Source organism: Ictalurus punctatus, chromosome 3 (genome assembly GCF_001660625.3).
Source record: "Ictalurus punctatus breed USDA103 chromosome 3, Coco_2.0, whole genome shotgun sequence".
Taxonomy (NCBI): domain Eukaryota; kingdom Metazoa; phylum Chordata; class Actinopteri; order Siluriformes; family Ictaluridae; genus Ictalurus; species Ictalurus punctatus.
In genome coordinates this window covers 12,659,683-12,681,810 of record NC_030418.2, presented here as the reverse complement: position 1 = coordinate 12,681,810, position 22,128 = coordinate 12,659,683, and the positions used below count along the sequence as shown (strand labels likewise).

The following is a 22,128-nucleotide window of genomic DNA, read 5'->3' as shown; positions in this document are numbered from 1 at the left end:
TCAGACTTTTCCATTGTACGCATTTCAGTTATGAAACACACACGTCAAGCGAAGGTAAAGTCACAGGCGGAAATTGAACAGTGAGAGCGGGAAAGTAATAAATATATATTAAATGGTATAATAAATGGTTCATGGAGATATAATAAATGGTTCTCATTATAGACTTGGGCTCAACTCAAGAACAACTCGTACAGTACCGGTCAAAAGTTTGGATACGTTTGGAAACTGAAACGTTTCTCATGATCTTTAAAACCTTTTGATCTGAAGGTGTATGATTAAATGTTCAATTTGCCTGCTTATACTATGTAGAAAAAGTACCTACTTTTGAGTGTGTAGCAAAAGAGTATGCAAGTACTGGGACATACCAACGTGTCACAGAACGGACAACAACGTTGTTGCCTAGTAACGCACACTGTCACTGTAAACAAACTCCTCACTTCATTTCAGCTTTTCTTCAGTCATTATTCCTTATATAATTGATACTAAATCATTTATTTTACCATTCTCTCGATTTATTTTGCCACATTTCATTTACACCTCTCTAAAATGCGTCCTTGAATTTGGTGAAGCCATCAGTCACAAAACTCTTCCTCCTTCGCACAAGGAGTTAATGATAATGAGTCTTTATTGGTCAACTATGCATTATAGCACAGTGAAATTCATTTCTTCGCATACCCCAGCATACCAGGAAGTTGGGGTCAGAGTGCAGGTCAGCCATGATACAGCGCCCCTTTAGCAGAGGGGGTTAACGGCCTTGCTCAAGTGCCCAACCGTGGCAGTTTGGCAGCATTGGGGCTTGAACCCCCGACCTTCCGATCAGTGACCCAGAGCCTGGCAGTGCTAGGGCTTGAACCCCCAAGTTGTGGGCAACATTAGCTGAAAAAGTGTCCATGGATCCATGCTTTGAAAAGCTACCGGAAATAGTAGACCATCAGAGTACGTCTAGGATGCTTATTTCAACATACTACGATTTGGAACAATACTAATAATAATCTCCGATATTATTTAGTATCTAGATAGCATGCAAATTGGGACGCAGGGTATGTCCTTTTATTGTTAACACATTTATAGGATTATGGAACATACACGACAAATCTGAATGATTTTTTGCATTGTGCTGCTGCAACACGATTGAGTAACTGGTTTAACTGCATAAACGAGCAGGTGTACATGTTTTAATATTAAACACGGAGAGAACATGCACGGAAACTCCGCACAGACAGAAACCCAAGCTGTGGTTCAAATGGGGGGCCCGTGAGCTGTGAACACGACCTGCTGCACCACCGCAAAGTAATTCTGTTTGAGAAATATAATTTGACAGACTTGTATTTGTTTTCATTGTTGCCGCCTCACAGCTCCACGGTCCCGGGGACGGTACTTAGCATGCATTACTGTCTGTACAGAGTTTCATATGTTCTCCCCATGAATGTGTGGGCTTCCTCCAGGTTCTCCGGTTTCCTCCCACCTCCCAAAAACATGCATATAGGGAGACTAAGCTAAACTTTTGAACTACTAGGTCTGTATGAGTGTGTGAATGTGTGCGTTTACTGAAGATGAATGAACGAATAAACGATGATATTCGTTTTCCACACATGAAATAAAAGCCGTTATTCTATACAGGAATATAACACGCACCAGGAAAGACCCCAGAACACATTTAAAACCATCAGACCATGAATTCACGTAAAACATCTCTCGTTTAGATCCTGTCTGACCCATTCGTTAAAATGAACTACAACTCATCAGATTAACTCGCTCTAAAAATAAAGAGAGATGAGACGAAGCTCGGCGACTCTATCAAGATCCACACGCTGTTTAGAGTTACGCTTTGCTCTATTTTGCTGTTGATAAGGAAACATGACGAAGCGTTGTCGCTTGACCCTTGGGAGAAGGAGGAGTGGATCTACTTTCCTATTTGTTTCCTGTTTTGTGGCTCCACCAGTGATGATGATGATGATTCCCAAATCGTCTCCATTCAATTCCACCCAGTCACGGGCGCTTGAATATTGTTTACAACGTCTTTATTATAAAAGTGAATTTGACTTAGGTCAGTGGTTCCCAAACTTTTTACAGTGGCGTACCCCCCAGGCATTTAATATCCTTTTGCGTACCCCCTCTCTCAAACTGTGCTGTCTGACGATGGCATCCTCTGTATTGTTTTTTTTTTTTGTGTGGCCTTTTCCCCAAGCACTACACCAGCTATATCAGCCGCAGCAGGAAGAATGAAGTCCTCCACAATAGTATGGGGTTTTCTTGTCTTAGCCACTCTGTAGCTCACTATGTAGGATGCTTCCAGACCATTCCTATTTTGGAATTATACAGAACCATTTCCTACACTGTTATAAGGGTCTTACTACTCCTGAGTTGTCTTAAATATCTTTCAAAAAACTCTTGAGGTTTATTTAGCAAAAAGAAAGTAGCATGCTTTGTTTCTAAATGTCTGCGCAGAAATGCTGATTTTATGCAGTTATGAAAGAGTGCTTTTGCACATATACACACTGTGGCTGGGGGTTTTCTTCACTGCCAGCGTATGTAAAGCCCAAATAAATATATTTCTCATCATATTTGCGCCTCTTTGATGGTTTTTCTGCGAATTGCTGGTGAAGAAGAGGTGGCGTTTCAACTTCGGATACATCGGTGTCTATGTCAGCGTGAACTGGGCTAGTAGCAGTGGGTACACTTACACTTGCTACAGATGCGGTGTTAGAGGGACCTGGGCCACTGCTGTCAGAGGACTGTGGTTGCAGGCCGATATCTTTTTTAGCCACTTCTCCATTTTAATGTTACGAGCTATTACTTAATTTCATCACACAGCCGTGTGCTGGCGATAAAATGACCTGCGGTAAGATGCACACTGACGCATGACTGTGAGTGGATGCAGTTTTGACCGTGAAAGACAGGATAATTTGATTGGATTTCATGTATTTGATCTTTAGAACATTGCAATACACTGTAGGGGGCAAAAGTTTATTTTGGGGCGTGAGAAAAACATGAATTAGAATTCATGTAATGTTATTTAGTGAGACGGAATTAAATGAACAGTAAATCTCAGCATTTTGCTCCCATACCCCCTCCGTCACCCCAGTTTGGGAACCACTGACTGAGGTTGCCTAACTCCTTAGCACGGTACACCATCAGGCTCGGTATATCGTCCTACCCCTAGAAGCAAGTCATTTCAGTGTACTTTTTATATATTTCTATTATTATACGTTGAAATGAAGGACGCAGCATCAGACCCTGCACACACACACACACACACACACACACACATTTTATATATATATATATATATATATATATATATATATATATATATATATATATATATATATATACACACACACACACACATTATATATATATATATATATATATATATATATATATATATATATATATATATATATATATTTATATATATACACACACACACACACACACACACACACATCCTAAAAGGAAATGTCCTAAGATTGAAAGAGTGACATCTTACCCGAAAGAAAAAGATGAAGATATAGCTGCCGCTTTCACTCCATAATTATTCTCAGTAAAGCTTCATGCTCTCAATCTCTCCTCTTCTTGCAAAAATACTTCTCTTTCTCTCTTTCTCTCTCACATACACACTTTTATTTCAGCATCTCACCGCAGCCTCGCGACTTGGCCAGGGCAAAAGGGCGTGTCAGTCACCAAACGGACCAATGACATACACTGTAGGTGTGGTTATGTAGATTTCAGAACAACGGAAGCGCATATTGAACTGACACTCAGTCCAGCCAATGAAACTCCTCTACTGATTATTCGGTTTGACCAATCGATGTGGACTTGTTTCAAATAACGACGACTTTCTAAACAAGGGTACTATATATGTATACGAGCTAATTTGTCGTGGCTAGTACACCCTATCTAGTGCACTTGTAAAATATGATTCTGTTTGTATTTCAGCCACGGTCGTGGAGGACGTGCCGGAAGTCACGTTTCAGACGCGTGTGTTATGGTGGTGAGTTTTGCTGAAAAGTCCTTAGCTCAAGTTTGTTCCATTGTGGTTTTATGAATGTAGTATAAGTTTGTAACAAAGATATAAGGATATATTTCACATGCCGTATAAAGGTTTTATTTAAACACTGGTGAGTGGAGATTTGACTGAATCTTAATAAATGAAAAACGCATGCATGCGGTTAGCATCTATGCCAGCTCACGTTGTAAGCTTGCAGAAGTGGTAGTGAGTAAAAGCCTAGTGAAGAGTAAATCACGTGGCCCTACATCTTCAGTGACAGTGACACTATTTTAATATAATTTTGAATTACATTCAAGCCCCCCCTCCCCATCCTTCCCTACTGCAGTCCATTTGCTCCAGCTGAATTGGCGCTCTGGTATTTCCTATGAGTCCTATGGGTTTATCTGAGATGTGTCACCTGTAAATGGTCTTGAACCGTTAAAGCTGTCTCACTCATCCTGTGATTCAGGTTCAGTCATGGTGGTGAAGAAGAAAGCGGCCAGAGTGGAAGCTGTGGTTTTGGACAGCGCTGAGCTGAAGAGCCTGACCAGTGAGTAAACAGTTCATTTAAAGTGTACATTTCTACTGCTGAAAGAATAAAGCATGGTAGTCTTAGTGAAAATATACTGCATCTGTCCAAACTATCAAAACAATTAAAAACAAACAAACAAAAAAAAACAGCTTGTACTCCTGTACTCCTCTACTTTGCTGAGCAGCCGAGGAGTTTGCTGCTGTTTGTTTTGTTTTGTATAACAGAATAGTATCTATCTATTGTTTGAACTGTCGCCGAACTTCAATTCAATTTTATTTGTATAGCAGTTGGCACAATGGACAGCTTTGGAGAAACATATAAACACAGGATACAGATTTTAAGTGTGTGAATTTATCCCTATTGAGCAAGCCGGTGGTGAGGAAAAACTCCCTGATATGATATGAGAAAGAAACCTTGAGAGGGACCAGACTCAGAAAGGACCCAATCCTCATCTGGGTAACAACGGATAGTGTGAAAGAAAGTTCGAGTAAAGAAAGAAAGTAAAAGAAAGTTCATTATGGTTTTTATATGAAGTCTGTTTGTCGAATTGATCCACTGTTCACTAAAGGAGACTTGAGTGCAAAGCTGTATGTGGTAATTGCAGTCCTAAGGCCAGAGTAGCAACCGTAGTCCCAGCGACCACAGCGAGAATGTCCATGTGGAATTGAGGTCCAGAACCATTTCCATGGTACTTCAAGTGGCACCATCCTCCGTAATCTCCAGGCTGCACTGCTTTGGGTCGTCCTCAGTGGCAGAATGTATCCTCCAGTTGATGAGAGCTCCATCCAGAGGTAGGGCATCAGGATGGATCAGGCAGGTCCGGAGAGCAGAAAGGGTCAGGATCACTGGCATCTCCTTAATATCAAGTGTGGCTCGACAGGGAGGGAGAGGGAAGTAAAGAGAGGAGACAGCTGAATAACGTTACCTACTGCCTACACTGATCAACCATAACTTTAAAACCACCTGCCTAATATTATGGCGCCAAAACAGCTCTGACTCATTGATCTATGGACTCTACAAGATATTTTGTGGTATCTGATACTGAGACGTTAGCAGTGGAGCGGATCCTTTAAATCCTGTCAGTTGCACGGTGGGGCCTCCATGTATCGGAATTGTTTGTCCAGGACATCATACAGATGCTCGATCGGATTGAGATCTGAGGAATTTTCAAATCATTCCTGAACAGTTTTTGCTGTGTGGCAGAGTGCATTATTCTGCTGAAAGAGTATAAGGCTATTCGGGAATAGTGTTGTCATGAAGGGGTGTACTTGGTCTGCAACAATGTTTAGGTAGGTAGTATGTGTCAAAGAAATATCCACATGAAGGCCGGGACCCAAGGTGGACTGCCTCCACCGGCTTGCCTTCTTCCCATAGTGCATCCTCGTACCATTTCTTCCCTATGTAAGTGACTCACACGCACCTGGCCGTCCATGTGATGTAAAAGAAAACATGGTTAATCAGACCAAACTCTCCTCTCCACTAATAGCTGGTGTGTGGTGGGAGTTCTGGCGCGCTATGGCTGCCGTCACGTCATCCAGGTGGATGCTACACACTATTGGTGGTTGAGATTTCTTCCCCGCTCCCCAATACTATTTAAAGTTCTTTGAGGAAAGTGCTATATAAATGTAACTGTATATTCCAGTTCTGATGCTCACGTGCCAATTGTACTCTCCTCAGCGGAGGACTGGGGTCAGCATGGGCACTCGGACACGTCTGCATACAGCAAGCTGTGATGCACTGTGTGTTCTGACACCTTTCTGTCATAGCCAGCATTAACTTTTTCAGCAATTTGTGGGCAGCAAGTAGCTCTTTTGTGGGATAGGACCATGCACATCAATAAGCCTTGGGCACCCATGACCCTGTCGCTGGTTCACCAGTTGTCATTTCTTGAACCACTTTTTGTAGGTACTAACCAGTTCATACCTGAACACCCCACAAGATCTTCTGTTTTGGAGAAGCTCTGACTCAGTCATATAGCCACCACAACTTGGCGCTTATCAAAGTCGCTCACATCCTTATACTTGCCCATTTTTCCAACACATCAACTTTGAGAATTGACTGCTCTCTTGCTGCCTAATATGTCCCACAACTTGACAGCTGCCATTAACGTGATAATCGATGCTGATCAGTATAATTGTAGCATAGTGTTCTGTACATATAATGTACACTACTCTCTGCTTGTACACACTCTGCGTTTCTCTCTCAGCTTCACTATCTGTAGATGGAGATGATGACACCAGGGAGCTTGCCCAGGTGCTGAAGGTCTGTTTGACCTCCACTGACCCGGTTCAGCAGGTCCAGCTTGTGTCTAAGGTACGATCATAGTCATATTTTATCTGGTTTAATTTGATTTCGATGAAAGCTTATTGTTTTATTATTTAATAAATAAATCAGGGAACTTGGCAAACATTAGTTGAATTTTAAGTTTGTCCTAATATGTGTTTTCAGTTTGTTAAATTTGGATTAAATAAGATTTGTAGATTATGAAAAAAAAAAAAGCCCAACTGCCTACTAGGTTATGTTTATTTTACTATGTTTGTTATTATACTGACCATATTCCCAGAGTTGCCAGTTTATTAGGTATATTTACCTGTTTATTTACTGTTTCCTGTGCTTTACCCTGATCTATCTATTTGTGCTCATAGCTGTGTTGAACATTTATGGGTGTCACTACATGTAAATCAGCTCTGTTGTGCATGTGCTTGATAGTTTATGGGTGATTGGCATTCATCAGCATGCACACAAGTATGTAGAAAATCACTGTTTCTGAAATTTTTGTGAATTCAGCGGAATTTTTTTTAGTTCGGTTTGATTCACGCAAACTACGTGACTTTATTAAAGGGTTGATAAAGAGTGCCATTGTGCAGCTTATGATATAATTACCATAATTACAGTACATAGAAGTGGATGATTTTAATAAAATGCAGTTCTAGATCTTTAAATTTGTAAAATGTTAAATTGTTACAGCATTTGGAAAAAACCCTCTCCCTTTTGTTAGTTTAGTTAGTGTTATTTTAGTATTAGAAGGTTCTTAGCAAACCTATATATTGTGATACATACAGTGCCCTCCACTAATATCGGCGCCCTTGGTAAATATGAGCGAAGAAGGCTGTGAAAAAATTGTCTTTAATGTTTAACATTTTAATCTATTGTTCAAAAAATTAATATATAAATGAACTTTATTACAAAGTACCAATGATAAAATGGCTAGTTAGTGGAATTACAGTGTAGGTGTGTGTTGTGACCTTGCAGGCAGGTTCCATGCTGGAACATGTCACAGAGGCTGAATCTCCACCTGATCCTTTACTCCTCGCCTGCTTGGACACTCTGGCAGTCATATACACCACCACACTGCAGGCGAAGAATCCACTGAGGAGGGCTGTGGCCAGGTAGGTGTCCTTTACCTACTTTTTAATAACTATTTATTTGAATTATTTCAAATAATTGTAATCTTATGGCAGTACTTTATCTCAGTGTATGATTTAGAGTGGGCAGAATTTTAGATCTAACGACCTATATGTAAAATAACTAACAAAAATTAACCTTATTAATTTTTATCTTTTCAAATATTGCACTGCAAGCATCATATATATATATATATATATATATATATATATATATATATATATATATATATATATATAGTTTTTTTTTTGTTTTTTTACACACACACACACATTTATTTTATTTATTTATTTATTTATTTATTTATTTATTTATTAAAACATACAGTGAGGGGGGAAAAAAAGTATTTGATCCCCTGCTGATTTTGTACGTTTGCCCACTGACAAAGAAATGATCCGTCTATAATTTTAATGGTAGATTTATTTGAACAGTGAGAGACAGAATAACAACAAAAAAATCCAGAAAAACGCATGTCAAAAATGTTATAAATTGATTTGCATTTTAATAAGTATTTGACCCCCTCTCAATCAGAAAGATTTCTGGCTCCCAGGTGTCTTTTATACAGGTAACGAGCTGAGATTAGGAGCACACTCTTAACGGGAGTGCTCCTAATCTCAGCTTGTTACCTGTATAAAAGACACCTGTCCACAGAAGCAATCAATCAATCAGATTCCAAACTCTCCACCATGGCCAAGACCAAAGAGCTCTCCAAGGATGTCAGGGACAAGATTGTAGACCTACACAAGTCTGGAATGGGCTACAAGACCATTGCCAAGCAGCTTGGTGAGAAGGTGACAACAGTTGGTGCGATTATTCGCAAATAGAAGAAACACAAAAGAACTGTCAGTCTCCCTCGGCCTGGGGCTCCATGCAAGATCTCACCTCGTGAGGTTGCAATGATCATGAGAACAGTGAGGAATCAGCCCAGAACTACACGGGAGGATCTTGTCAATGATCTCAAGGCAGCTGGAACCATAGTCACCAAGAAAACAATTGGTAACACACTACGCCGTGAAGGACTGAAATCCTGCAGCACCCGCAAGGTCCTGCTCAAGAAAGCACATATACATGCCCGTCTGAAGTTTTCCAATGAACATCTGAATGATTCAGAGGACAACTGGGTGAAAGTGTTGAGGTCAGATGAGACCAAAATGGAGCTCTTTGGCATCAATTCAACTCGCCGTGTTTGGAGGAGGAGGAATGCTGCCTATGACCCCAAGAACACCATCCCCACCGTCAAACATGGAGGTGGAAACATTATGCTTTGGGGGTGTTTTTCTGCTAAGGGAACAGGACAACTTCACCGCATCAAAGGGACGATGGACGGGGCCATGTACCGTCAAATCTTGGGTGAGAACCTCCTTCCCTCAGCCAGGGCATTGAAAATGGGTCGTGGATGGGTATTCCAGCATGACTATGACCCAAAACACACGGCCAAGGCAACAAAGGAGTGGCTCAAGAAGAAGCACATTAAGGTCCTGGAGTGGCCTAGCCAGTCTCCAGACCTAAATCCCATAGAAAATCTGTGGAGAGAGCTGAAGGTTCGAGTTGCCAAATGTCAGCCTCGAAAAGTTAATGACTTGGAGAAGATCTGCAAAGAGGAGTGGGACAGAATCTATCCTGAGATGTGTGCAAACCTGGTGGCCAACTGCAAGAAACGTCTGACCTCTGTGATTGCCAACAAGGGTTTTGCCACCAAGTACTAAGTCATGTTTTGCAGAGGGGTCAAATACTTATTTCCCCTCATTAAAATGCAAATCAATTTCTAACATTTTTGACATGTTTTTCTGGATTTTTTTTGTTGTTATTCTGTCTCTCACTGTTCAAATAAATCTACCATTAAAATTATAGACTGATCATTTCTTTGTCAGTGGGCGTACAGACGTACAGAATCAGCAGGGGATCAAATACTTTTGTCCCTCACTGTATATATGTATGTGTGTGTGTGTGTGTGTGTGTGTGTATATATATATATATATATATATATATATATATATATATATATATATATATATATATATATATATCTATATATATATATATATATATATATATATCTCTCTCTCACACACACCCCTACATTACTACATTACATTTTTTTTCCCTCCCTCCCTGTCTCTCCAGTGCCTTGGGTAATGTTCCTTACTGGCTGCAGGAGAAAGCTGTATGCTGTCTATCTGCGCACCTGTCTGCATCCCTGTCCTGTCTGAGCTCTGAGCATTACACCCATCTCACAGACTGCATCGCTTCCTGTCTGGATTCTTTCCCCATTGGTATGTCAGTTTAGCTGTAGCATTTACAATGCTTGACCCTTTACTGCGGCGATAAGGAAGACGCTTGGAAGTGACACTTCTGCTTTTTTGTCTAAAGCAGTGGTCAGACAAAACACAAATAAAATTCACTCAGCGGGACGGACTGTTGGTCTTTGGTCAGTAAAAAAAAAAAGCGGAGGAGCTGCTTATTATTAAGCAGAAGTCGCACTGAAATTTTGTATTGCTACTTTCTTTCTGTTGCTTTTTGCACATCTGGGGAGAAAAAAGGTCTCCGCTCATCCACCACCATAGACGATGGACATTAGGGTTTTTCTCTCTGCCTGATAACATTTTATTGTTAGCAGTATTGGCACCCCCTGTTTGTGTCTTATCATCCACAACTGATGTTTGTTTATTTTGCTCTAATGTGTGATGCTTTGTGCTACAGGAGAGAAATGTGTTCATCGCTTAATAACAGAAGGTTTGTATTCCTTTAAAAATTCCTTTTGGCCAAAAAACAAAACACACAAAACCCTCATATTTAATTTTAGCCACATGATATAAGGGCCTGCAGTGTGTATATGTGTATAGACAATTTTAAGAAACTGATTCATGTCTCTTGTTTTCTTCGTAGTACTCGAATTCTTCCAGATGGTTCTGAGTGAATATCTAGATCAAAACAGGTAAAACTGTGCCATCAGTTTTAAAGCTTAAACAGCGAACTAATCCTTTCTGATAATGTACCACTGTTATATAGTGGAATACTTTATGTAGCTGTAAATACAGGGTGTTTTTTTTTCTTTTTTCTTTTCTTTTTCTTTTTCCCTTTCTTTTTTGCTTTGTGTGCTTATGTAGAGGTCTGGCTGGTCGTCATGTAGCCCAGGCCCAGCTTATGCAGAGCTGTCTGGCTGTGGTCAAAGCCTCTATGTTGGTGGTTCAGAGATCTCAGGAGCTGATCAGTGGTGCCCAGCTGCGGACCTCAAGCAGCACTGCTCTACATCAAGCATTCAGTGGACTCCTGCAGTGTTATACACAAATTCTCACTGATGGTAGGTCAGAAATGGTGTTTATATAGTATTACATTAAGAATTTTAATCTACCATCTAAAATCAGTATCCAATTCCTTGACAGCTTTAAGAAAAAAAAATAATTTTCTCTCTTTCTTTATCCAGAGGAGTTTGTTCAGGCAGTGCAAAGCACAGCTGGGATGGCTATAGTGTTGTTGATCAAGTCTGTCATGGGAAACGGAGACAGTATAGCTGTTATGGTGAGTTGTATATCTTCATACTGTGCATTAGTTGCTAATGACTAAAGTTTGAACTTCAATTTGTCACGTATTATTCGCATTATGTGCATTTAAGGTGGCCGGCATGTTGCAATGCGCACAACAGGAAGGAAACAGTGCCCCCCAGTGGCTGCAAGAGAGCTGTGCAGGGCTGTACGCGAGCAGCAGGCCTGCTGCACTGGCTCTGTATCTGAGCCACGGAGCTCTGGCCATGCTCAACTGGAGAGGAAGGACACTGACCTTTCAGGATGAGGAACTGCTGCTCCTCATTCCTGATGTGATCCTGTCTCTTGATTCAAGGTGAATGTCCAGACATGTGCTGTCGAATTATGGGAATCTGTGTAGTACCAAGACTAACACTGGCCCTGCTTAGCCAACTCCAAGATGAGTCTAAGTGAAGTCTTCACTCTCAGTTCATCTATACACACATTAGCCATATGCTGATATTATCACATAAATTGTCTGTGTTTTATCCTGTGTATGTGTATGTGTGTGTATATATATATATATATATATATATATATATATATATATATATATAATATGAATGACTATGCAAGGCTGAAGAAATTAGGGTTTTAAAGAATTTTTGAATTTTGAAATGTATTCAGAGTTGTGGACGTGATGGGGAAGTGAATTCCAGAGCTTTGAGGCATTGTGACTAAAGGCTCTTAACATTCATGTCCGGTGTTGCTAGTAGACCTGCTGAGGAGGATTGCAGTAATGGGGAGGGGTGTAGTTCTCCAAGAGGTTAGTGAGGCAAGTGGGAGCATGATTATGTAGGGCCTTAAATGTGAAAAGATTGGCAACAGGAAGCCAGTTGACGCTTACAATAATCACAAGCTTCACTCTTAAAATAGAGTTGCATTGTCTGAGAAGAATAAAAATGCCCTCAGAGACAGCTGCTTTAAAAAAAAAAAAAAAAAAAAAAAAAAACTGGTACGTAAAACACGGACAGATAAAACTAATGGCTTTTCCCTTTTGATTTCAAGTGTAATACAACTTAACATAATAAGCAAGGGACAATTTTATAAAAGAAACAAATAATATACACACTCACCATGCACTTTAATTGGAACATCCGTACAGCTGCTCATTTATTCAGTTAGCTAATCTGCCAGTCATGTGGCAGCAGCACAGTACATAAAAATCATACAGATCCAGGTGATCTGTGTGAGTTTAACTATGGCATGGTTGTTGGGGCCCGATGGACTGGTTTGAGTATTTCAGAAACTGCTGATCTCCTGGGATTTGCACACACAACAGTCTCTAGAGTTTACACAGAATGGTGAGTAAAAACATTGAGTGAGCGACTCTGTGTTCTGTGGGTGGAAAACCCCTTGATGATGAGAAAGGTCAGAAGAAAATGGCCAGATTGGTTTGAGCTGCCAGGAAGGATTTCGTAACTCATGTAATCACTCTTTATAACCGTGATGAGCAGAAAAGCATCTCAACAGCATGCACAAAACATAGAAGCTTGAGGCAGATGGGCTACATCAGCAGAAGACCACATTAGGTTCCTCTCCTGTCAGCCAAGAACAGGAATCTGAGGCTATCATGCACGGTGTCTTACCCAAACTGGACAGTTGAAGATTAGGGAGGGGAAAAAAATCACTGTGTTCAACTGTCCAGTTTCTAGGAGTCTGTGCCCTCAGATTCTGGTTCTTGACTGACAAGAGATGAACATGATGTAGTCTTCTGCAGTTGTGTGCTGTTGTGAATTAAATTAGGGGGAACAATGTACTTTTCCACAAAATCCATAAAAATGTGGTCCTCAAGATGAACCTCTCTTTCTGTGGAAGATGCAGTTGGGTACTGCAATGCAAGACAGTTCTGGGTACCGGAACTGTAGTTGATATTGATCCAAGATATATAATTACAAATACTGTCTATACATATCATTTTGTGATATTTTTATTTTTATGTAGAGTGAAGGAGTCCAGCACTGCAATGGTGGTCTCAAGAGTTCTATCTCTGTGGAGCAGTGCTGCTTTTGACTGCCTCCAGGCCGAACCCCGACCACCTCTCCTCTGCCAATCACTCAGTGGCGAGTGCCTGCTTCCCTCACGACTCCTTCGCCATGTCTACGCTCACTGGGAGCACCCATTGGATGGTGTGCGCCACCAAACCCGCATCCTCTTCCGAAACCTCCTGCTGCTCCACCAGCACTGTGGCAACCCTGCCTCCGACCCGACCTCTGACCCTTACGTTATCCAGCTGGCCCACAGCCTGCTGGCACTGGACTGGCATGCGAAGGGCAAGTATGGCTCACTGGCATGTCTGGCCGAGCACTTGGGTGCTGAGTACCTTCTCAGTCTCGATGCCAGTCTGCCTTCCACGCTGCTAGCCCTCATGGGGGATCAGACCCTGGCAACGTACTCCAGTGAGCTGCTGGAGAGGCTGTTTGTGAGTCACAGGGACCAGCTGTGTGCCCGGTTCAGAGATTGCCATGGCTGGATGGATGACTGGCAGAAGACGTGGGTGATCCCGCTGCTCGAGGTGCTATGTACAGCCAGGCTGGAGCAGACCACATATATTCTGGATTACTTTCTGCCCAAATTGTTGCGCTGTAACCCTGCTAGTTTAGGGTGCATGGTGCAGGCCCTGCAGGACATGTCTTCCAGTTCAGATGGTAAGAGAACAACTTTATTTACTTTCTTTATTTTCTATATAGGTGTTTGTAATAGGACGTAATGGCGTGCTTTAAGGACCATGATGCAACCTGCAAAGTGATTAAACGGGTTTAGTTGCAGTTTGTTTTTTTTGCTTCAACTACAAGATAAGTTTCACACACCTCCTCTGAACATAATTATCCAAGCTATCCAACTATTAAAGGCTCAGTGACTGTTTACATGCACTACAAGTTCCGTTTAAGGTACCGTGATTTCCGGACTATAAGCCGCTACTTTTTTCACCCGCTTTGAACACTGCGGCTTAAACAATGACGCGGCTAATTTATGCATTTTTACGAGCTAACGCGCTTCATGCCGCCAAAACATTTAGCCTCGTCACATCGGACCAATGAAATTACCGAACAGGTCACAGTGGCTTCAGTGGATCAAATTAAATCAAACGCACTCACACTAAATTCTTCAGATCAGTCATTTTGCGCTTCATGCACACCCCCTCATCACGGAAAACACACAAAGAAATGCATATGATGCAGCTTTCAAGTTAAAGGCGATCGATCTGGCTGTCGAAGAAGGAAATAGCATGCGAAGAGCAACTTTTGCTCCAGTCTGCCAGTGGATCCTAACAGCGTCGAGCAGTGTCATAAAATCTACCATCACCAGCGGGTTTCGAAAGGCTGGACTGCTGTGTGATGAAGAGGACAGCACAAGCTCAAGGACGAATTTGCCTCGAGACGTAAGTGACATTGAGAGCGACAACGAAAGAGAGACTGAGGAAGTGTGTGACGAAGTGCCGGTAATTCTGAGGCTGTTCAATTCCGACACTGAAGAAGGCGACTTTAGTGGTTTTAGTGCGCAGGAGGAAGATGAAGATAGCGATCAATGACTTTTCCTGGTAGGCAACTGTATTTTTTCTTTTTTTTAACCAGCCGTGTTACAGGCACTGTTCGGAAAAAAGCATTTACGGTACGTATTTAATTAAAAGTTTAAAAAAAATCTTTGTGTAACATCTTTCTGTGTAAATATCTCGTTACAACGTGGACACCTGCGGCTTATAGACGAGTGCGGCCTATATATGTACAAAAATTTTTTTCTTTTTAAAGTTAGTGGGTGCGGCTTATATTCAGGTGCGCTCAATAGTCCGAAAATTACGGTATATGTTCGGGTTGCAGACATATCCCAAATATTCCTGTATACAGGTTTGTTGTAAGTATGCCTGAGTTGTCTTTCCTAAATACTTCTGTTAGCACCCACAATTACTTGTGGACTGAGCATGCGCGTATATCACCTTTCAGTGGATTTTCTGAATAAGGAATTTACATGCAACACTTTTCTGATTAAAAACCGGCACATTCCGGGGTGGGAATTCTGATTAATGTCAGAAGCTTGAGGTGCAGAAGTGTGTGTAATGCAATATTTTGTCTATTTGTTGCAGCCATAGAGCTTTTCGTTCCTGAAATTTCTGATGATGGAACACATTAGGTCCAAATTAACGTTATTTATCGGTCTGCTTGTTTTTGAATTATAGAGGTTTGTATTAAAACAGTTCAGTTGAATGACCAGGTAAATGGTGTGCACATTTAAGGGTAATAACTATTAGAACTGGACAATGGTGGATTGTAATGGTCAGACCCTGCTTTGAGATCAACAGATTTAAAGTGCTTGTAGTGTCTAAGACAAGAGAAATATTCAAAACTACAGTGGTACTACAATGACCGCGGCAGCGAGCGCAAAGGAGCAAAAAATGTTTTTTGAGTAACAATAAGAGATACACTTAACTTGTGACATCCATCCTTTAGTCATAAGCAATTAGAGATGGTTCCACCCACCTTTTTCTAGCCTTTGTGTTGTGACTGTGGGTTGTTAGGCACCGTGGGTAGCAGAGGAGCATTGGGTGCATTGATGACGTGTCTGCGTGCTGCCAGAGCTCAAGGAGTTCTCAAACCTGCTGACGAGCAACTATGGGGTACGATGGTACCTCTTCCACTACTAAAGCAAGCTCTGGTACACAAACATGACCAGGTGAACCGGAGTCTATATGCTGTTACTTTTTATTTTTATTTTTCAAAGTTATTTTAGAACCTGTTCTTTAGTGTAAAGGAACCGTATGTGTATGCGTGTGGGACTAGGTGCGTTTGGACACCCTCGGATTGGTGTGCGAGAGCCATCGCAGCACAGAGACTCTCTCCATACAAGAAATGGAATTGATCCGCCACTTCCTGCCCAGCAACTTGAACAGCCAGTCACCTGGAGTCCGACAGCAGACGGTCAGCCTATTCAAGAAGGTCTGAAACGCATACTGATGTGTTTGGTTCTGCAGCCACTGTGATTGGTTGCGTGATATGGCGACTCAGCTAGCCTGCTAAAAAATCATTCTGTGGTGTTTGTGTTGTGTGGGCAGCTCCTGTGTAGGATGAAGGAGAGCACTCAGTCATTGCAGAAGAAGCTGGCACAGGAGAAGGATGAGCAGCAGAAAGACAGAGACCAGCACATCCTCAGAACATACCAGGTACGGTATCATTCCTTATAGGAGAAAGAGCAGTAGACCAGCAACGAAATCAGCCTAAAAATATTTTTGTTTATACGGTCATGTGAAAAAAATAAGTACACCCCAACAACAAATTGTTTTTTTTTTTTGTTTTTTTTTTGTCATGTTTGGACAAGCCAACATTTGATCCTCTTTGAAACAGTGCCTGTTAATAAAGGTGATGCACTCTATCAAATGACACATAAAATTGACATTTTGTAGTAATTTTCATAAAAAACAGATCAGTCATGGAAAAAAGTAAGTACACCCCTACATTTATCACACCTTAAATTCCATAAAATTATAGTCAGGTGGTCAAGATTGGGTGCCAGTGATTTAGAATCTGTTTAGGGAGTTGTTTCTTTCCCTCTCATATCTAGTGTCTGGTTTTCACTTTGTTATTGAGGTGTGTGGTGTCATCATGCCAAGATCTGAAGAGTTCTGTAAGGCCTTTAGAAAAAAGTTTGTGGATGCCTATGAGTCTGGCAAGGGATTTAAAAAGATCTCAAAATTATTTGAAATACATCATTCCACTGTGAGGAAAATCATCTACAAATGGAGCAGATTTCAAACGACTACCAGTTTGTCCAGGACTGGCCGTCCCAGCAAATTCAGCCCAGGAGCAGACCGTCTGATGCAAAATGAAGTCTCCAAGAACCCCAAAATTTCATCACAGGATCTGCTAGTAAGTCTTGCAACTGTTTGCATCAAAGTGCATGCTTCTACAATCAGAAAGAGATTGCACAAATTTGACCTGCATGAGAGGCGTGCCAGGAAAAAGCCTTTGCAAGACTACAGTTTTCTTATGAGTATATAGGCATTATTCCAAATCCTTTTGGAATAATGTGCTCTGGACAGACGAATCAACGATAGAGTTGTTTGATCATAGTAACAGCAGACATGTTTGGCGCAGACCAAATACAGCTTTTCAGGAGAAGCACCTCATACCAATCGTGAACACGGTGGTGGAAATGTTATGGTTTGAGGTTGCTTTGCTGCCTCAGGGACTTATTCAGCTATGAATTCTGCATCATATCAAAGAGTGCTTGAATATAATGTGAGGCCATCTGTCTGAAAGTTGAAAATGAACTGCAAGTTTCAACAGGATAATTATCCTAAATACAAAAGCATCTCCACCAAGGAATGGCTCAGAAAGAGGAAATGGAAGGTTATGGAATGGCCTAGTTAAAACCCTAATTTGAATCCCGCTGGTGGACAATTATGCAGAACACCTACAAGAAATTAGTTTTGCATCTATTGATATTTCTGTTGAATAAATGATTGAAAAGCTAATTTTCCTTGTGGTTTTATTCAAGTCTATCAACTTGATTAATAGGCACTGTTTCAAAGAGGATCAAATGTTTGCTTTTCCAAATATTAGAAGCCAACAATCTACATGGGGTGTACTTTTTTTTTTTTCACATGACTGTATTGCACTCAGTTTCCAGTTTGTCTAATACATCCACCTTGCAGCTATGCTTATTTTATTAGGTTCAACCACTTGAGTCATTCTGTAGGTGTACAATTTTTTTGCTGTTGCTTCACAAAGCTTTGGCAGCTCTCCCCTACCTCCTTCATCAGTGGAAAGAGTTGGCTGCCCACATTTTATTTGAGTGGTGAATCATTCTCAGCCCAGCAGTGATACTGACATGGTAGTGACTGTTGAGCTGGTATAGCATGAGTGTGTTAGGCATAGCAGCATTGAGGGTTTTTGAAGATTGTAGTCCACATTGCACAGATGAGGTTGTCACGCACTAAATCTCTTTATCCGCCGTTATTATACAGTATGAGAGCGGCCTCTAGAGGAGAAATAAAAACACTGATCACAGATTAAATTTGGTTGTGTTATTTGAAGTGTTTTTTCATTTAAAAAAATTTTTTTTTTTTAATTTTGAAAGATTTTTATTTGTTATTTGGAGTATTTTTTGGGTCAGTTTGGATGTGTATATATTATTTACTTTAATGTTTATTAATACTTAATATATATAAAAGTATAGTAAATTTTCATGGTACAGTCAGTACTGTTTATTTTTGTAGTAAAGCTCAACGATATTTTACTTTGAGTGTTTTAAAAACTATCGGTAAAACAATTTTAAAAGCTGTCAATTGATTATTCGGTTATCGGCCACTATCAGTCGACCTCCAATATGTTAAAGAGCATTAATTTTATTACGTGACTGAATTCTGGGAAGTTTTGGAGCAGGGAAGAAGACCATGAGCTAGAGACCGTAAAGGGCTGCTGAGGGGTGGGGTGATTCAGAGAAAAGTCTAGATAACAGATCAGCGAATGGTTCTTCGTTTCTGTAAGTGAGATGATGTCACATTGAGGGGATAGGGAGTTCCTGGATGCTGAGCTTTCTATATGATTTTGACCATTGGAGCCTAGAAGTTAATCACAGATTACTAATAAGCATTGTAAAATATTGCATTGGCTTGTGGAGCTTATTCCCATAATCCAACTTGGTCCCTTGAGAGAAAGCTGTTGAGAGAGAGTGTGTGTGTGTGTGTGTGTGTGTGTGTGTGTGTGTGTGTGTGTGTATGTTCTCAGGAGTTCCTCTGCTGGTTCTGTGAGAGTTTATTCCAGGTGCTGCAGCCGGGAGCCTCTTTCTCCAGTTGTTTGGTGACTCTGCAGCTGCTGGGGCTGGTGGCTGATCATTTCACCTTCAGCATGGGTACTGCTCAGTCTTCTTCACTGATTAAACTGCATGTCACTCGTCTTTATCTTCTTTCAAAACATTATAGACCAAGTTAATTTCAGTAACGAAACCTGGATTAGTAATTTAAAGGAATAATGAAAATAGGTTACTTTAAATGAAATGCATTTCCTTTCCATTTTTCGGTGTAAAAAGCTTTGTCGTTATTCGCAACACCCACAGTGCCCATAGAGTTGTGACTGCACACACCAGCACTTGTCTGCTGGAGTAGCATGACAGATGGAGTCTAAATAAATGTTAAATAATAATAATATTAAAAAAAGAAGCAGCATCCTCTGCGTTTTAAATCCAGCATTCTTTGTCAAACCCAATTATTTGCTAGGGTTTTTTTTTTTTGTTTTGTTTTGTTTGTTTTTGTCACACAGGGACAATACAGTTCCTGAATGCTTTAGGAGATCATGTTCATGAATGACAGAAGCATGGCTCCCCAGTTCAAACATTAAAAAATCAGTGCCAAAATGACCCCAATTTATAGTTTGATTTAAATATTTAATGACCGACACCTTCAACTTCATTAATTATGATGATACTGGTGTCTACACTTTAAATGGTAGAGCCAGGTTCAGGAACTGTACACCGGCTGCTCAGCGTATTTTCTTTAACCTCTATTATTAATGTGGAGCGACATCAACATTCTTGAATTCACTGCTTAGTAAAACTGTGGTCTCATTTATCAAAGCATGCATCATTTGTGTGTACTGGCAGAACACACGAAGGAACTGCCATTCATCGCTGCTGTACACCGTGCACGTCGATAAATCCTACGGTTATTAAATTACTCTGCTTGTGGCTCGTGCACGGCCAAGATCATTTACATAAAGGAACGCCCACAAACCTCAATATATGGTAAACGGTTTAAAAAGGCCTGCTCATGGCACTGCTTGTTGCAGACAAAGTGTATTGTCCAGGACAACGCATTGCTCTATAAATTGTCAAAATCTGAACGACAGTTTAGAGTGGAGATACCTGTTTCACAAAGTAGAGTGAAAATCACACTGCTTTATTTGGCACTTTTTTTTAAGGGGACAGGGTACCTTAGTGGTTACTTGGTGGCAGGTTTGCCTTGCACCTCCGGGGTTTGGGGTTCGAATCTCACCTCCGCCCTATGTGCGTGGAGTTTGCATGTTCTCGCCATGCCTCGGGGGTTTCCTCCGCGTCCTCTAGTTTCCTCCCGCAGTCCAAAGACATGTGTTGTAGGTTGATTGGCATTTCCAGATTCTCTGTAGTGTGTGTGATTGTGCCCTGCAATGGGTTGGCACCCTGTCCAGAGTGTACCCTGAGTTCCCTGGAATAGGCTTCTGTGACCCTGTGGAGGATAAGCGGTATGGAAAATGGATGGATGTTACTTTTTTTTTTAAAATAAGTGGTTTGTATAAGAAATATATGTTTAATTTTTTTTTTTTGAATGACATTTAGAAAACTTGCGATGACATGAAAATTCCTCATTATTCTTGTCTTTTTCTCTGCTATATTTGGAATTGTGCTGCATGAGTCATTATTTGGCTCATGGTTTTTTGGGAAATGTCAGACCTGTCTGCAATTTTTTTCTATGAAATGTGTCTGTGGATAATAAAAAAAATTCCTCTGAAATAAAGATCAACTAGAATTCCACGGGGAAAACAAACTCAACTTATGAGCCACTCATCACTCTCAGCAAAGCTTCCGGTATTCCTTAAAAACACTTTCCCTGTGCAAAGCTGTGTGCGCCAAATCATCAAGCAAGGCATCATCCTAGTCCAAATCTGTAAATCTTTTGTAAGAGTCTTTCTATGATCGTGCTTTTCGACATGTATGGGTGTTCGTAAATCTATGCAAAGTCCTCCAGAGCAAAGTACGTGGACATGCACACAGTGCACAAAACTATGCATGCACAAGGTTGATTAATGAGATCCCCTTAATATTATTTTTAAAAAAAAACAGATTTGATCAGCCCGATGATTCATCAATTGGCTTCCTGGATGTAGCCTCTCACTTTGTCTGATTTTAAAAAAATATCCTATTTCTTGCACATTTCTTACAGAATCCTACGGATTTGATGAAACTAGCCATTTTAAAAGTTCTGGAAACTGATTTTGATGCTCTGCCTATATGTTACACTCAAAAATCCAGACCTAATAAGTGGAGCAGATCAATGTTAAGTCTCATGTTGATAAAAGCTGTCAGGCCACTAAATATGCCTTTTGTCTTTTGCATCTTTGTGACAGACCCAGAAAGCTTTGCTCTGGGAGACTGTGTGACTGTTCCATATGCACAGGCTGTCCTCTACTGTCTGTCCAGCAACTTCCTGGAGGTCAAACAGCTGGCTTGTACACTGCTGCAAAAACTGCCTTCCAAAACAGTGGGCTTGCAGGTTTGTTGTGGATCGACCATTTGGCTGGCTCCTATAGCTGAGCAATATTAATACCTCGGATAGTAAGAGATACTGTTGCAGCATGACATTGTAATATTTCAGTATTCCACATTAATTATCACAGGCTTTGTTAATGTTGCTTAGTGCAGTATTTTTAACGTTTCTCTTGAATATGCGGCTGCTCAGGAGCCGGCAAGGCTACGGTGTGTACTCCAGGCTGCTCTGGACCTCAGCACCAGTACCAAGCCCTTCGATAGCGTCACAGCTGCCCACTTGCTCAATCTGCTGTTACACCAGGAGGCTCTCCAGCAGGCACTACTCCACTGTGCCCACGAGAAAAGTGTCCCTCTGCAGCTACCAGACTTTATCCAGGCTTCTGAGATCTCCATTTTGGAGAGGAACACAATGGCAGGTATATTACAGTGCTATGAAAAAGTGT

The 22,128-nt window shown here is 40.9% G+C and overlaps 2 protein-coding genes across 5 annotated transcripts in view; one reads left to right on the top strand and one right to left on the bottom strand.

The window, feature by feature from the left end:
- plekhh2 (pleckstrin homology domain containing, family H (with MyTH4 domain) member 2) overlaps positions 1-3,656 on the bottom strand; it is a 45,542-nt gene extending 41,886 nt beyond the window's left edge. For both annotated transcript variants that reach the window (XM_017463652.3, XM_017463653.3), the window contains exon 1: positions 3,494-3,656. The gene's annotated coding sequence lies outside the window, so the exon portion shown is untranslated. The remainder of the gene's footprint in view (positions 1-3,493) is intronic.
- Positions 3,657-3,839: 183 nt separating this feature from the next.
- Positions 3,840-22,128, top strand: part of thada (THADA armadillo repeat containing) — a 101,845-nt gene continuing 83,556 nt past the window's right edge. Inside the window, exons 1-18 of one of the 3 annotated variants that reach the window (XM_017463655.3) lie at positions 3,840-3,855; positions 3,943-3,997; positions 4,464-4,544; positions 6,733-6,839; positions 7,779-7,915; positions 10,056-10,204; positions 10,632-10,664; positions 10,818-10,866; positions 11,039-11,232; positions 11,356-11,450; positions 11,545-11,768; positions 13,397-14,100; positions 15,966-16,120; positions 16,228-16,383; positions 16,500-16,607; positions 19,174-19,297; positions 21,544-21,689; positions 21,876-22,101. In XM_017463655.3, the coding sequence (XP_017319144.1) occupies positions 4,472-4,544; positions 6,733-6,839; positions 7,779-7,915; positions 10,056-10,204; positions 10,632-10,664; positions 10,818-10,866; positions 11,039-11,232; positions 11,356-11,450; positions 11,545-11,768; positions 13,397-14,100; positions 15,966-16,120; positions 16,228-16,383; positions 16,500-16,607; positions 19,174-19,297; positions 21,544-21,689; positions 21,876-22,101 (2,680 nt within the window). In that variant the 5' untranslated portion in view covers positions 3,840-3,855; positions 3,943-3,997; positions 4,464-4,471. Of the gene's footprint in view, positions 3,856-3,906; positions 4,125-4,463; positions 4,545-6,732; positions 6,840-7,778; positions 7,916-10,055; positions 10,205-10,631; positions 10,665-10,817; positions 10,867-11,038; positions 11,233-11,355; positions 11,451-11,544; positions 11,769-13,396; positions 14,101-15,965; positions 16,121-16,227; positions 16,384-16,499; positions 16,608-19,173; positions 19,298-21,543; positions 21,690-21,875; positions 22,102-22,128 lie in introns of those variants that run through there. The other 2 variants (XM_047154310.1, XM_017463656.3) reach the window with 2 other exon arrangements.